We start from the raw sequence: 15783 nt of genomic DNA on the forward strand, positions 1-15783 counted from the left end.
GCTGTTTGTATTAATTAGCCTCCTTCGTGCAGCCCGGGATCGAGGCTAGATTTGTATATAGGGTTATTTTTATAGAAAAGATATACAATCTTATAATGACCTTTTGTGCACAAAATAAATTATAATAATATTATTGCAGTAAAGTATAAAGCTGTCTATATACAATAAAAATTATTATACCTGTCTCTATACATTATACATATTATAAGATCGGATACTACACAGTTGCATCATGTGTGCAGTAGAACGAAGGGGCAGTATAGAGAATAGCAGTAGAACAACAGAACGCCAGCAGTATAGTAGTGGAGAATGGGTAGTAGAATTGGGTAGTAGTAGAATGGATTGTAGAATAGAATAGCACGGCGGGTATAACATAATTATATAGTTGGCATTGGTCTAGAAGATGGCAGACATCTTTCCCTCTCTCTCTCAATCGATGGCTGACAGGTATATACAGTCACAATATATACCTGGCTTGCAACCACTCGTTGCCATGTGCCTCCATGGCTAGTGGGCAGAGCACAATCGAATTATATCGACTTCAATAGAATTTGGTGACGCAACTAACGAGTCTAGCAACTTCTTATCTTTCCTGAAACGTGTCAATCGTGACCAAATACTCCGCACTTTTCTCCGAGTCGAGTTCTTCTTCTCGATTTTGACTACCTTCACGGCCTCCTCATCAGCTGGTTTTTTCATTACGACTGCACTGATAGCAGACTGAAATGCCTCAAATATGTTGATATTGACTGCCGATGAAGTCTCTACATAAGTGCAGCCATACTCATTAGCAAAGGTGAGTGCTTCATCATAGGAGAGGATTCGTTCGTTACTTCGAAGATCGCACTTTGTACCAATCAGAACAGCCGGGAGGGACGAGGTTCGAACACTCTCCAGCAGCTGTCGTGCTGTGGTCAGAGACGATTGGTTCTCGAGTGAGAACACCACCAGTACTGCGTCCACTAGACTCAGATAATTACTGCAATCGCATGAGCTCTGTATAGAGAAGAGGATATACTATAAAATTGGTGTCCTTGATGCTTCAATGAACTGCATGCATGTTTGGTATATACAACACTTTCACTATTAAAGAACTAGCCAGCTGTGTAATGAAGCTAGCTTTGCATGCATGCATTCACTGCTCACCTCTCCGATGCCAGCAGTGTCCAAGATGTTCACATTCACCAACTGACCCTCCACTTCTGTTTCAATGCAATACTCATCCTCCAGTGTCGGGTCATAGTGATGGAGGAACCGACCAGTGATGTATCTGACCACCATTGCCGATTTCCCAACACCAGCAGATCCCAGTACGGCCAATTTTACGTTTTGAATAGGCATTTTGAATGAGCTAGGTTTAATAATGCAGCTGGATCTAGTTTCTGGTCTAAGCAGTGTAACTGTTGCACTTTTATAGTGTGTGCATGCTTCCGGAATCATGCGCATGCGCAAAGCAACAATTTTTGGAAGGAATCATTCAATGTAAATGTACATGTACAACAAGGAATAATAATAAGTGTACACAAAATCAATTCAGAAAAATTGTCTAGTTAATAATTCTCCATTATTGCTCCAACTTTGCCTTTTTGACAGCACCCCCTCCTTCACCGTCACTGATGGACGGTCGTTTGACCCCTGTACCCTCGGAATCACCTTTAACCTCTGTACCCTCAGCAGGTTTTGTCTCCTCAGGGAGGTCACCTGGCAATGGGTCCACTCCCAACACCAGGTGGAGCTTCTTGATGGCCATCAGCCTCAGGGCATGCTGCAGAATACAATAGTACAGTGAACACTGCATTGGGGCGATACCTTACAGAACATAAAACTTGTTTCAGTAAAAAAAATATAATGCACGCTATTATTATAATATCAATTTTAATGAATATCACTCATCGATGTACAGTATAAATCGATTTTAACTCAAACAACAAATTTCAAAGATCGCTAATTGATTTGACAGGCCCACCTCTGCCAAGCCCTGTAGTTGAGGTTGATCAGATTTAGAATGCAGCCAAATTTTACTTGTACATGTATGTAACGTGGACCGCCCCACATGCAGAGAGATGTACCTACCTGTGGACCACCCCACATGCAGAGAGATGTACCTACCTGTGGACCACCCCACATGCAGAGAGATGTACCTACCTGTGGACCACCCCACATGCAGAGAGATGTACCTACCTGTGGACCACCCCACATGCAGAGAGATGTACCTACCTGTGCACTGAGTGTGACGTTCGATCGGTCTGAGGCTGAGAGAGAAGCAGCTGCATCCATCTTGTCCTTCTCACAAGGGTCAAGCAGACCTCGACCACCTGAAGAGTGCGTGTGTGTGCGTGTGTGTGTGTGTGTGTGTGTGTGTGTGTGTGTGTGTGTGTGTGTGTGTGTGTGTGTATGGATGGGTTAACAATATCATACATACATGTAATAAAAATGACTCTAACTTGAGTAAAGATTGTCCAATTTCACAACTAAAATGTGCATTTTAGTAGCTATTTGATAGAGCTACAATTCTATAAACACGTATATAATAAACGCTTCACTTTCAGTATACAGTGGCAGGGGAATACCCTAACACTCCCCCTCACCTGGCAGGAATATACCCGAGGCAACACATTCCATGATGCGTCTGAACAGGTCTCCAGGTTGTGTGTAGGCAGGGTGGCTGGACAGAGCACACTTCTCAACAAGCAGCTCTAACATCTGATGAGGGACAGACAAACACAAACTACTGACAACACTGTAATGTATAATATGCAATGTACATGTGAAGCTAAACATTATTATAGCTTAGACTCTATAAGCTACAAACTATATACTGATAACACTGCAATGCACATGTGAACTAGACAAACAAGCTTAAGGTATAGATGTTATAGAGTGAGATCTATCTTGTGTTCACTACCATACATGTACATGTCAGTACAATGTGTCCATGGCTACACACTAGCTTACCCAGGATTCAAGCACTCCCCAGGCAGGCACTCGACGGCATATATCCTTCATCACTCTCAGCACAACTCCAGCAGTGGGTGTGTTTCGAGACATTGCCTGAAGACGAACAGTGAGAATGAAGAGAAAGCCTAATCAAGGTATATAATTATGTTTTTAAATTAAAACGCTTTTTCTGTAAGGCTCGATTATATCTAAAGCTTTTCTGTGTACAGACTAACTTAACCTCTACTGGTTCAGGTTTGCAAGCAGCTTAATGCGCCTATTGTGCAAAACTGACCCGGCACTGCCACCCCGACTATCACCGTGGCAACCATATTGCTATGGTTACCACCGCTCAGTGGAGTGGCCGTGCCATTAACGAGTACAGGATTGCAGAATAAGATAATGAGTAGATTTATTAAGCATTTTGCAAACCTTAAACCATTTCGTGTGTCTCAGCGCAGCTAGTGCGGCCACACAATACTGCCGGTTGAGAACTCCTTCAGTCTGGTCGGCTAAGGGGAAAGGGGCGGAGTCAATACACCCCCATACATACACGAATATACGCACACCCCCAACCAACCCCCCTGCAATACAGCTACCCCCCAATATAATAGTGCTACCCCTGCAATACAATAGTGCCCCCCCTGCAATACAGCTACCCCCCAATATAATAGTGCTACCCCTGCAATACAATAGTGCCCCCCCTGCAATACAGCTACCCCCAATATAATAGTGCTACCCCTGCAATACAATAGTGCCCCCCTACAATAGAACTGTACTCACAGTAAGATATATGTATACCGTTGGTTTAAAATAATCTCACAATAAGGGTTAGAGTGGCCACCACCATGCATTATGGAGGCTGTTTCTATTAGACTAACAACACACACACACAGAGTGTGATAAAGACTTAAGCGGAATAACCCCACCAAACATAATAACAAGGTGAGAACAACACATCACTTGTACTTAGCAATACGCGTATGGAAATCGCAAATTGCTGAAAAATGTTCACACACAGGACGAGTACATTAGATAAGGATTAGTGATAATGGGTGCCTTGGTTACGCTAATAGGCGGAAGAGGTGATGCATTAAGGTGTAGGATGATGATTGGCAACGGCAGTTAGCAAATTGAGTCAAGGAGCTACAAAGTGCCCGAACAATGATTAAATTAGGCTTGAGCCAAGTCCCATCACGCAGCTGCATTATAGCTAATAGTCAGCTGCAGAGGAAGTAGCTGAATGACTAAGTGGGTGAAATGTTGTTTCTTCTTTTCATAAAAACGGAAAATCATCAAACAACACATTCCTGGTTTATTGAATCAGAACTGATGTAACCTACCCCACCCCATAATCAGTTCTCATGCTCTACATAACAACACAGGAAAACACCAATTGTAACTATATTCTACGTAAGAAGCTTCATTCAAAATAGTTCCAGGAATTTCAAGGGAGGGGTGAGTTGCTATTATAATTTCCCTGGAAACAAGGTGTACGAAAGTTTTTGACCAACAAAGAGTGTAATTAGCCACAAATGCTTCTCTTAGCCAACTAAGGAACATGGCTGCTACAAGGTACTGCTTTCCAAGTAGTCTGATGACATCTAATTACTAGAACCACAAGTGCTTCAAAGGGAGCATGAATGAGCATGAATGAGAGCCTTGTCAGGCCTGCACCACTGTCTAGGGGTAAGGACCTTGAGACTGTATATGGTGACACTGAGACAGTCTAGAGACAGACAAAGCATGCACACTAACTAATAGCCAGACAGGGAGTACACTGTATGATGAAGGAACAACTGTAGCTACATGTATCAAAGCAGCACACGGTTAATCACATCACAATGAAACCTGCTGGTCATCCCTGGGCTAGACTAGCTGTAATAGATGTTCACAGAGGTGGCCTGCTAACACACAGGTTGTAGCACATGCTAAAGAGGCTTTGGGGCCCATTACCAGGCTGGCTGTATTATAGAAGATGGCCTACTTACAGTGACCACAATACACCGGTACTTCCACTACAAATGCACACAACTAGTCTAACTGTCCACACCTTGTGACTGCAGTGCTGATGGTTCCTGTCTCATCAGAGGAGAAGAGAACACAACACTCACTATGACACGGAAAGTCTCCACCTGACAGATGATGTTGACCATGCTCTTGCCACTGAGTGGCGTCGTGTTGTACACGATCTCATTCTCAGAGTTACGCAATAGAGACTATGTGTGTGTGTGTGTGTGTGTGTGTGTGTGTGTGTGGGGGGGGGGGTGGGTGGGTGGGTGGGTGGGTGGGTTGAGGGTTAAAGCAATCAGAAATCTGAACACTAAATGTACCAAATAAACAGAATTTATACCATCAAAGCAGCACGTTTGTTACATACATCTATACCTCGAATTTGATGGCCAGCCTGTTGATAACGAGGTTGAATAGAGTCATGGTGGGTTTCTTATCACACATGAGCACCAACTCTGCCGAGCACTCGCCCTTGAGCAGGAGGTTGTGAGCAAACACCCCTACACGCATCACACCCTTCAGTTCCCCTGCAGAGGGAAACACAGTATTCCCTAAACCACAGCAAATCACACACACACACCCAGCTTGAAGTATTACATAATATTATATTTCTATGGTGACAGCCACACACATAAAGTGGGTCTGTGAGTGTTCCGTAAATATTTGGAAGTTGTGTGAACACTCTAGATGTAGGCATGACAACATGAGTGGCTCAACCCCACCAAACCCAGCCGATTGCCAAACCTCTCCAAAGAGATGATATATACTGCATAGCCATTTATACTAGGCCCACACACACCACATTAAAGGGTATAATTTGTATACACCATCCTTTTTGCAACAGTCCTACTTGTACCCAATATAACAGCAATTGACTTCACAAGGGATCCTGTATACACACTCATATAGAAGCGGCCATAACTTTAGTTCTGTTGGTCCAATAACGCTAATTTTATGATTTTCTGAAAGCTTAGAGAGAGGCCTTTCAGATGATGTCTTAAAATCAAACGTCTATTTTGGGCTTGTTTTTGACTAAATACCATGGGCTATATATAGCCCACGATCTTTCCCCGAAAATTGAAAATTATGGTCCCTCCCAAATTTAAAATTTGAGCATACCATCTGAACAAGCTTCTTCTAAGCTTTCAGAAAATCATAAAATTGTTGAATTTGGACCATCAGAACTCTAGTTACAGAGCCAACTCTAGTACTTTCAAAATGAAGGGGCTCACTAAATGTCTCATCCTTGACACTGCCATTGACGACAGCTGCCTTCTCTGCCAACAACTCATCAGAAATGGTCTTGAGGGATTTCTCTACCTCCTCCACCACACGCTCTACAGCCTTCGTCTGAAATAGATCAACCAATGGGATTAGCAGTAAATATCAGGCTCCAATTAATAGTAGCCATTAGCTTAGCAATTTTTCCTGCTGTTAGGCAACTGCTGATAACAAAATACATGACTGTACAGTTCAAGTAGAGAATTTTTTCATTCAATTTTCGTGCTCACCTCAGCTCGTGAAGGGTAGACCAACTTGTGCCTGTCCATCACTAGGATATCATCGTGGGGGTCGTGATGCTGTGTGGTGGGTGGTGTGTGGGGGTACGATATACACACAGTGAACAGAGAAGCTCAGCTACAACTGTACACGTATGTATATGCAGCTACATGTACATGTACGTGACTCGCTGATGGTCTAAATTCAACGATTTTTTGATTTTAAAAAGAGCTCTTTCAGATGGTATGCTCAAATCTAAAATTTAGAATGTGCATTATTTCCCAATTTCGGAAAAAGACCATGGTCTTTTGTCAAAAACAGGCCTAAAAGAGATTTCTGATTTTAACACATCATCTGAAAGGCCTTTCTCTAAGCTTTCAGAAAATCATAAAATTAACATTATTGGGCCAACGGAACTAACGTTATGGCTGTTGAAAGATGTAACGCTACTACTTACAAGGTCAGGGTTCATGGTAGCGTCCCAGCCTCCGTCCCAATCACCCTCATCCTCCCTCTCCCGGGATGGCTCTTGTTTCAGCTCTAGCGGTGGGTCTGTTTCATCACTCCAGCCACGCCCCACACCACCACCACCACGCCCCCTTCCACGCCTCATCAACTGCTCCCTCTCACGTTGTTTCTCCTTTTGCTTCTTCTGTGTAACCGAGCAAGTGTACTAAATACAGGTCAAACAGGTACAGTGTACGTACATCATACAGGTCAAACAGGCACAGACTGCACATAATAATTATATACTCCATTTGATTTTATTGGACAGCCTAAATCTTATTTTTAGGATTTTCTAAAATAACTATTTAGCTCAACTATTAAAACCAGAGAAGCTTCAAAAATGGCCTAAGAGGATCTTTGAAAGAGCTCACTTACTGTGAAGTTTTTAGAACAGCACCCTATGACAATAAACAGAGCTGTGTTCTAACCCCCTCCCCCCCCCTTCCAATCACCTCTGTGTTGGTGGGCTCTACAAAGAGGTCTGGCTGATACATCTTCTTGTAGTTGGTCCTATGTCTCCGCCCGCTGATGTGTGCCTTCTTGGCGTACTCATCGTTGAAGTAGCAATCACACATATCACACTTGTACTGAGCGTGCGGAAACTTTGGGTCGTCTTTGACTGCCTTCACCAGGTGCTCTCCTGTGGAATACAGTGTGTGTAGGGATGTGCAGTATGTAATAGATATAGCTCATGCTATATGATATCATGACCACCCTTTACCAAATCATGCCTCGAGGCTATGCGACAGTGTAATAAAATAACACGGAAGGGACTTTTATTACAAGCTTACAACCTTGACAACAAGCTATAATAATTATTAAACTTGACTTCATAGGGTTATAGAAAAACTGAGGATAAATCAGAGGCTATTCAGGAACTAATTATTACCCTGGGAACCATTATCTTAGTTCTGGTTAGGTGGTGAAGCTCACACATGTACTCAGAAGGTGCTGGAATGTATTGAAAAAGCTGCCCATATTTCTTTATGCTGAGCAAATATAGTTGTACATGTACATGCAGTGCTCATTACCAACAGGTTCCACGACTCTATCCTGGTTATCCTCTTGTTGTTTTTTATTGCCATTGGTATTGGCCGAGGCTAGAGGGGTCTTCTTGGGCAGTGTAGGTGGTGTTGGTGGGTAGACACTGACCTCTGCCGGCTTATTTACTTCCCCCGTTGAGTGGAGAGTCCTACCCCCCACAAACGCTACTCTGCACAGGGGGTCAAATAATTATAATTAATATAGTCTGTATAGCTGCACAAACTAATGAGAACAAATTGACACATAATCATAACATTACGAAGGATGTAGCCATGGGAATATACACATAGAGCATAAATCAAATAATTACAAAATTACAATTTACAGTGAACTTGAAGCTTAAGCAGTGGATAAGCAGTGCACATGTATGTACTGTTCTACAGAAGAAAGCTCTAAAAAGGTCGTGTACTTTAAATGACTTATTGCACACTTGTTTGTAATACTCGTGATTCACATACAACACGTGAAATGGCAAGTGTACAGGCTCTTACTGGTGTGATCCGGCCAGCACTTTCTTCCCTGCAGCATTATCGATTATTTTCAAGGCTGGTATCGGTTTGCCCAGTCGGCGATGAAGATTGATCACCTTCTGATGTTTCAGGCCCCGGTTGTGCGCCTCTAGGGAGTCACTGTTGGAGCATATGATGTCACAGAGCTCACAGTAGAATTGACACGACGTCTTGTCCTTTTCTTTGATAGCTAGTTGCTGGGCGAGCTTTTTCTTGTGATGCTTCCCCTCCAAGTGAGCTTTGTGTGTCTGAGTGGGCCAGAGAAATTACATGTACATTAAAAAAAAACATTTCATATAATATTAAAATAACATTGCGTAATATTACATACATGCAGACTCGGCTAGATTTGGCCCTTTAAATAGAGTTCTGGTGGTTCAAATTCAACGATTTCATGATTTTTTGAAAGCTTAGAAGGAGATCTTTCAGATGGTATGCTTAAATCTCAAACTGGTCATATTTTCTCATTTTCGGGAAATAACATGGGCTATAGCTCATGGTATTTTGTCGAAAGCAGACCCAAAATTGACTTTTTATTTTAGGACACAACCTTACCGAGCTCGATGTACATATGTAAGCTTTTAAGAAATCACAAAATTAACATTATTGGATCAACAGAACTAAAGTTATGGCCGTTCAAAGATGCTCTATTTAAGCTCTACATGCCAGCTGTACACAACTTACCTGTGCACTTGCTGTACTAATCTTGCACACGACACAATAGTGTTCCTGACCCGTACCAGTCGGTTTCTTGTCCCACCAGGCCGGTCCTTTCGACGGCTTTGTTTTTGAATCCACGTATTGCTTCACCACATTCGTCTGTTGTGGGGTGAGGTTATCGGAGCTCTTCTGGGGGCCAGAGTAATTCCCACCACCAGGAGTGACAAAGTTGCTCTGAAAGGTTTGCGCAGGCTTGTACGCTGTCCTCATTGATGCCGGGTACGAGACAAGAGATGGGGTGGTAGTGGTGGGGGTGTACGCCTGTTGTGTGATAGGTGAGGGTGTGTAGGAGGGACGAGTGTAGTTCGTGGCCCGTGGAGGAGTGTAGTTTGTGCTGGGTGTGTACGGGGGACGAGTATAGTTCGTGCTGGGCGTGTAGGGTGGACGAGTGTAACTCGTGTTGGGTGTGTAGGGGGGACGAGTGTAACTCGTGCTAGGTGTGGGGGCGGGACGAGTGTAACTCGTGCTGGGTGTGGGGGCAGTGTAACTTGTGTTGGGTGTGGGGGCGGGAGTGTAGCTTGTGCTGGGTGTGTAGGGAGGGCGAGTATAGCTCGTACTGGGTGTGTAGGAAGGACGAGTGTAACTTGTGCTGGGTGTGGGGGCAGGAGAAGTGTAGCTCGTGTAGGTGGGGGGAGCATAGCTCGTAACGGGTGTGGAGACGGTAGGAGTGTAGCTTGTGCTGGGTGTGTAGGTGGGAGCAGTGTAGCTCGTGGGGGCGGGAGGGCGTGGCAGTGTGGACTGCTGTTGTGCAGCATAGTACGAGCCATACGGGTTGGCCTGTTGTTGGTAGCCATAGTAACTCGCTGCATATGCAGCTGCTTGTTGGGTATTGTTAGCGGCGACGGCTGCTGCTGCTTGATAGTAGGGAGTGGCTGCTGGGGTAGGAGCAGCTGTAGTGTGTGTGTATGTGTGTGTGTGTGTGGGTGTGTGTGTGTGTGTGTGTGTGTGTGTGTGTGGGTGTGTGTGTGAGTGTGTGTGTGTGTGTGTGTGTGTGTGTGTGTGTGTGTGGGTGTGTGTGTGTGTGTGTGTGTGAGTGTGGGTGGGTGAAGTAATAGACATTTCAACACATGCATAGCATATAAAGCAAATTGTGACAGGCTCTGGGAAAAGGGTCAATTTAGTAGCTCTCTACAATAGATAGCAATTTTTGGGGGGCCTAAAATTGTCAATTTTCTGGGAGAAAAAGCGTGTGCTACATGTACACTATTACCAGCTCACCTGGAAGAGGCGGTCTACTGGCGGCCGGAACCACTTGGGTCTGATAAGGGGAATACCCCACAGCAGGAGTGGGAGCTTGAGTCACGACAGCTGCTACCGGCATCTGAGGGGTTGCTACCGGCATCTGGGGGGTTGCTACCGGCATCTGAGCAGCCATATAGGGGTTGGGGGTACCATAACCGTAGCCATAGCCGTAACCATAGCTGTACTGTTGCGCCATACTGTGTGTACGTGTGTGCATGTACCATACGTACATTAATACAGACGTACTATAAAATGAATCCACATACATGAACATGTACATGGACAACATGTAATCCATGTAGGTACTCCCCTACATACATACATGGAAATGTCAGACACAAATTGACACTGTACACAAATTATATATCTTACATGTGCTTTAGGTACGTCGAGGAGAACAAGCTTCTTTATATCGAGCACCTCGTGCGCTGGAAATTTAGCTTATAACCTCGAATCAAACTCAGGCCAATTATTTGAAACATTCACATTGTCATTGCACAAAATAATTCCCATAATGACATGGCACTTTCTTTTAAGACACATCATCTATAAGTCCTATTGCTTTAGCTTCTCAGTGTAATGAGCATCTGGGAGATCTCTGAGCTTCTTGGCAGCCTGCAAGAATTAGCAACATGTTATAAAAGCGCTATAAATAACAAGCTCTTACCGTTTCTGCAGTGAGATCTCTCTGCAGCTGTGCAAAATGCTCAAACCCGCCAAGCAGTTTCTTCACCTGGGGAAATTTGAGAATAATCCTGTGATATTGAGAAACATACTGTATAGATTGTTCTATAGTGTACTGCAACAATTGTTGAGAATTGGGTCAAAAAAATCTATAGTGCCATGGAGACCACAACCAATTAACCTGCTTCTACACTGCAGCACCGAAAATAATGGCAGTGCACTAGTAAAACACAGTAAAACGACAAACTAACACTCACTGGTGCAGAATTTGCTTAGATCAGATCAGAGGTAAATTATACCGTAATTTATGTAATTACGGCGCCAGAAAAAATTATTATTTTTGCGAGACTATATACATAAAACAAATGAATTTATAACGATGGTGCTATAATTATGGCCGAAAATTTCGAATTTCGTATAATTAGAGTGGCGCTGTAATTACAGTATTACAGTATTATCATGTTTCATACACAAAGACAGGTGATAGAAGACTGGGGTCTACTCACGGTAGCTGATCGAACAAGGGGTGGGTTGTAGGTAGCAAACAGCTGCCAGTGAGAATAGTCCACATCTTTATACCCGGGTCCAGTGGGGGCACCCAGCCATCCCATAGTGTACAGGAAAGAACACTCAAATAGATTATCGTATTTGACTAACATTCTTTTCATAATGGAGGCCAAACCTGAATAAGAAAAAAACACGCAACCATAGTAATCATGTACGTATGTGTGTGTGTGTACAGTACTTACTCTTGATCTCGTCTTCTGTGAGATCAGTTAATCGCAGAATATGTCTCTTTGGGAGAAGCATGGTCTCATACGGCCATGTAGCCCTGTATGATGAAGGGTCAATTGGTGTGTGCGTGTGTGTGGGGGGGGCTTACCAGAATGGAACGACATAGAGCCAGTGTTCATTCTCTACTACAATCCTCTCCTGTGTAGCGAGTATATACATAAAAGCATTACTATGACAATAGACCACACCTTTTCCTTCATTTCTAGCTGCACGTAATCCACTAACATGGGACGTCCTTTCTCAGCATAGTACTGCCTCTGGTTGGTATCCTGTAGGGTCACACAAGTCACTAGTAGGGTCACACAAGTCACTAGAGGGGGTACAGGGTAGGGTCACACAAGTCACTAGTAGGGTCACACAAGTCACTAGAGGGGGTACAGGGTAGGATCATTTCTTACCATTTGCAGCGGGTCGTTCGGAAGAAAAGAAGTGGCCCAAATCTGAAATTAAATATCAAGTGATGACAGCTACTAGGAGAGGGTAGGTGACCACACCCACCTGACAATGCGGATGATTGTTGGAGTTGGCCACTCCTTTGTTCTCAAAGATTGAGACCCACTTGAACTTTTCGCCGAGCTCGGCAGTTTGTTCCATCCATCTCTCGATGACCTTAATGATGTCATCTTGCGTCATTGAAACCAGTTGGAGGTCAGAGTACGGATGGAAGCACATAACTCGGCTGTAAGAAACACAGCTCTCACATTTATAATAATTAATGAAATTGTAAAACGTACCAAGTTCCTTGAGCTTCTCCTGATTGCAAAAGTGGGTGTTTGGGAGGCCCTGCAGTTACCGAGTGCAATCAACATAATGGATTGAGCAGCATTTCAACCACTAGGCTTTCCCCAAAACTATTAAGGGTGCCCGCACATAGTAACAAATTGACATAATTTAACCACAAAAATGCAACGTTTAGATCCTGAGACTTGCACACGCAGTATTTAATTTCAATGCGTGCGCTAGTATAGTAGTAACCACAAGTAACAACATAGTGGTTTTGTGAGAATGTCTTCAATTAAATTAACTACAAGCTGCAAAAGAAAATCAGGTAGCTACACAAACTAATAAATCAATAACAAAATAACACAATCCAATAAATACAGAGCCAGATTTGTAGCAAAGGAGTGCCTTCAGTAGTAGATGGGAGAAACGTAAGTGTGCCAATAGACCCCAGTCTCAGTACAATCAGCACGAGTGTCCAAGTTCCTCAACTAGCATTAGTCACACAGCAGGTTGGATTGTCTTTTAATGTTAATACACACTGTCTTCATTTGTGTCGAGTGGAGACGTTTCTCTTCAGTGCTTTAGACGTGTACTATCCACGATTCGAGCTGTTCATGGCACTATCCAGTGTTGTCCTTTCTCCTCAATGGCCACCTGCATGTTGATACGTCCGGTTGAGTGGCTGGTTGGGTCTTCCACCATGTTCCAGCACACAATGGCATCGCATCCTTCAGAAGCTGGAGATCCTTGCCACCAAGTTAGCAGAATGGTCCTGTGGTCAGGTACGAAAAAAATATTGTGAACAGGGGTGATGACAAAAATAAGTTGGTTCCTATGGATGGATTCTACCTGACCCGGTGCCACTACATAATTATTCACTGTACATGCACATGTATTGTCCAGATGAAGGGGACAGTCACCTTTCTGGCAAAAAACTTGGGATGGAGGACCTATACTTACAAACACGCTAGGAACTCGTCTGGAAGGTTGGCAATCATGTGTTATTATTTATTTTATGTATCACACTCACAGAAGCTCATTTCCAGATGTCCTGGCGATGGAGGCAGTTACAACACACCATTCACTGATCAGCTGCCTCCCCAACCTCCCTATTCGGTCTGCTAATAAGCAGATGGAGCTGTGTAGACCTCACAAAAGCGGAGGTTCCACCAATCTGATGCCCGGGGAAGCCAAGCATTACTGCAGCCCAGACAAAGAGACTGGTCCAACTTGGCCTGGAGCACAGCACTCTGGTGACACTGAGGTCCAAGAGTGGTATTACACACAGGCTTTCATGGAAGCTCTGAAGGGGAAGGGAGTGAAAAGCAAGGCCCTGTGTATCAAGCTAGCAAAGCTAGTTCATAGTTTACCATGAGCCAGCCAATTGTCAGCGCTGTCTGTAGCCCCAGCGTTGCCTATCTCTTCTCTTCAGGCTACTAACAAATGGCTCTTGATCTTCAACGCTAATTCTGCACTCTACGCACGCAATTGGGGCGTGGTCTACAGGCTTACGTCTTAATTTATACTCTAGCGTACGCGTACGCTAGAGCCAGATATAAAAAGTGTTCGATCTGACTATCTACGTACAGGACTTGGTCTATATTTAGCATGCTGCTATAATTAGGTAAGGTGAACAAAGTTACGGGCTGACTTTGTCCATATACGGTCTAGATTTTTCTCTAGAGGGTGTGTCATGACAAAAAATTCTCATAAATAGATAACAAAGGGATTTTACAACAAAAGCTCTTCGTAATGTTGAAGAGCTGTGTGTAGTGCACCTGCAAACAAACAATCAAGTCCATAGCTCTACTGGTTTCCTAAGCGGAACTTCTTTTAGCTATATGATGAAAATCAAGTGTAAAATCTGTTGTCATCATCCTTTCCTCTCCATTTTTGGAATGCACACTAGTAGAGTGTTGCTTCATAATCCTGTGAAGGATCCATGTCTCCCCTGCAGGTAGTTTCATAGTTAGCTTTCCCTAGCAACGTGTGTGTGGGCGTACGTGGGCGTAGGTGTTCCAGCACCCTTAAAAACTTTTTCCAGGCCCTTACACAGTGGCACTTTCCTTCAAAAAAAATTTTTTTTACGCTGATTCTCTGAACAGATATTCACCTGGGGATGGGCCGTCCGGGAAAAGGGCAGGAAAATCGTTCGTGAACACATACGTATTTTCATAGTCATCATTTTCCTGTAGTAGAAACAAGGTAGGTATAGTAACAATTCAGTGTAATACTGATGAGGTGTTCTCTGGTACCGTCTTTCTTCTAATTACAGCACCACTAAAAATTAATTATGGTTTTCCAGTGGCGCACAAATTGAACAAGAAAAAATTTCAGTTTGGCGCTTAGCAATAGAACGTAGAGCACTAGTAGCTGTTTCCACGAGGCTATTGTATCAGTATGTAGAGCCTTGATTAAAGACCGCGTTATTCTAAGCTTCCAGAATTTACTTGGCGTTCAATTGGAGTAAATAAAACTTATTTTGTGAACTTGGTGCTTCTATTTGATAGAGTGGCGCTGTAATTAAATTAACAGAGCATCATAATTATAATTGATGCTATTTTTCTGTAAATTTGTTGCAACAAAAAACACACGTTACTCTTGATGAACACCCGGCCAGCTTCCAAATAAACCATTACAATCTCTCAACAAAAGCCACCCCTGTACTGTATAATGGCCGAAATCGTGTTTCCCTATATTAAAAGTTGTCCGTTAAATTTACACACACCGCATGTGCCTATTAAGATAACGATAGTATAAATAAACGTACCTTTCCACTGGGTCGAGTCACTCTAGGGCAGAGAGGATTGTTGGCGTCCCAGCGAGGAACAGCCTCAGGTAGTGTCGCTTCAATCTACAATAGCTTGGAGCTACACAAAACAGATTTGGTTGTATTCCACTGACCTGTCCTTTCCAAGGTCTCTTCAGCCTATGAGGAGAGACAAGGACCCACTGTCCCTTGAGGGGGTTGAAGCGAGTGTGAGGGTGGTCCTCTGCATCAAAAGTAGCCTCCTCAGCCATCACTCTGTGTACGTGTATGTTGGAAATCAACACTCTGTTGCAGGGAACGATCAATACCAGTTTCATTTAAAAAGGGCCTGGACTCGAG

The 15783-nt window shown here is 43.6% G+C and overlaps 3 protein-coding genes and 1 long non-coding RNA gene across 6 annotated transcripts; all 4 read right to left on the bottom strand.

The window, feature by feature from the left end:
- Positions 1-76: 76 nt before the first annotated feature.
- Positions 77-1391, bottom strand: LOC135338054 (ras-related protein Rap-1-like). Its single transcript, XM_064534069.1, has 2 exons — positions 1147-1391; positions 77-996 (listed from the first exon to the last, which is right to left on the bottom strand). Exons 1-2 carry the CDS (start codon positions 1339-1341, stop codon positions 508-510), a joined length of 684 nt encoding a protein of 227 aa, XP_064390139.1. The 5' UTR covers positions 1342-1391; the 3' UTR covers positions 77-507.
- A 69-nt stretch (positions 1392-1460) lies between these two features.
- On the bottom strand, positions 1461-10965 carry LOC135338040 (zinc finger RNA-binding protein 2-like). 2 transcript variants are annotated; one of them, XM_064534052.1, is made up of 16 exons: positions 10845-10965; positions 10449-10669; positions 9195-10120; positions 8493-8758; positions 7989-8170; positions 7410-7597; positions 6908-7102; positions 6462-6530; positions 6183-6300; positions 5326-5477; positions 4991-5156; positions 3370-3449; positions 2956-3051; positions 2589-2703; positions 2218-2315; positions 1461-1765 (listed from the first exon to the last, which is right to left on the bottom strand). In XM_064534052.1, exons 2-16 carry the CDS (start codon positions 10666-10668, stop codon positions 1565-1567), a joined length of 3072 nt encoding a protein of 1023 aa, XP_064390122.1. In that variant the 5' UTR covers position 10669; positions 10845-10965; the 3' UTR covers positions 1461-1564. The 2 variants fall into 2 exon arrangements, with proteins under 2 accessions (XP_064390122.1, XP_064390123.1); XM_064534053.1 differs by lacking the exons at positions 1461-1765; positions 2218-2315; positions 3370-3449 and having other exon boundaries at positions 2665-2703.
- Positions 10927-15749, bottom strand: LOC135338052 (galactose-1-phosphate uridylyltransferase-like). Its single transcript, XM_064534067.1, has 12 exons — positions 15579-15749; positions 15445-15528; positions 14788-14863; positions 12686-12734; positions 12450-12630; positions 12350-12391; positions 12140-12220; positions 12040-12089; positions 11906-11988; positions 11663-11838; positions 11140-11205; positions 10927-11087 (listed from the first exon to the last, which is right to left on the bottom strand). The coding sequence occupies exons 1-12, from the start codon at positions 15693-15695 to the stop codon at positions 11028-11030; spliced, it is 1065 nt and encodes a 354-aa protein (XP_064390137.1). The 5' UTR covers positions 15696-15749; the 3' UTR covers positions 10927-11027.
- LOC135338063 (uncharacterized) lies at positions 12943-14728 on the bottom strand. Of its 2 annotated transcripts, XR_010395413.1 has the most exons (3): positions 14045-14728; positions 13705-13977; positions 12943-13446 (listed from the first exon to the last, which is right to left on the bottom strand). It is a non-coding gene; the product is annotated as an uncharacterized LOC135338063 (long non-coding RNA). The 2 variants fall into 2 exon arrangements; XR_010395412.1 differs by lacking the exon at positions 14045-14728 and having other exon boundaries at positions 13705-14038.
- Positions 15750-15783: the final 34 nt, after the last annotated feature.

This window comes from Halichondria panicea, chromosome 7 (genome assembly GCF_963675165.1).
Source record: "Halichondria panicea chromosome 7, odHalPani1.1, whole genome shotgun sequence".
Taxonomy (NCBI): domain Eukaryota; kingdom Metazoa; phylum Porifera; class Demospongiae; order Suberitida; family Halichondriidae; genus Halichondria; species Halichondria panicea.

Bases quoted from the DNA above. Each gene is read 5' to 3' on its own strand.
- LOC135338052 (XM_064534067.1), bottom strand. From the start codon at position 15,695: ATGGCTGAGGAGGCTACTTTTGATGCAGAGGACCACCCTCACACTCGC. The intron at 11,839-11,905 runs GTAAGTACTGTA...TTTCTTATTCAG, and splicing joins CACAGAAGACGAGATCAAGA to GTTTGGCCTCCATTATGAAA. The intron at 11,206-11,662 runs GTGAGTAGACCC...AAATTTCCCCAG, and splicing joins CCCTTGTTCGATCAGCTACC to GTGAAGAAACTGCTTGGCGG.
- LOC135338054 (XM_064534069.1), bottom strand. From the start codon at position 1,341: ATGCCTATTCAAAACGTAAAATTGGCCGTACTGGGATCTGCTGGTGTT. The intron at 997-1,146 runs GTGAGCAGTGAA...TTCTCTATACAG, and splicing joins ACACTGCTGGCATCGGAGAG to AGCTCATGCGATTGCAGTAA.
- LOC135338040 (XM_064534052.1), bottom strand. From the start codon at position 10,668: ATGGCGCAACAGTACAGCTATGGTTACGGCTATGGCTACGGTTATGGT. The intron at 10,121-10,448 runs GTGAGCTGGTAA...CACACACTACAG, and splicing joins CAGTAGACCGCCTCTTCCAG to CTGCTCCTACCCCAGCAGCC. The intron at 8,171-8,492 runs GTAAGAGCCTGT...CCCCCTGTGCAG, and splicing joins GTGCTGGCCGGATCACACCA to AGTAGCGTTTGTGGGGGGTA.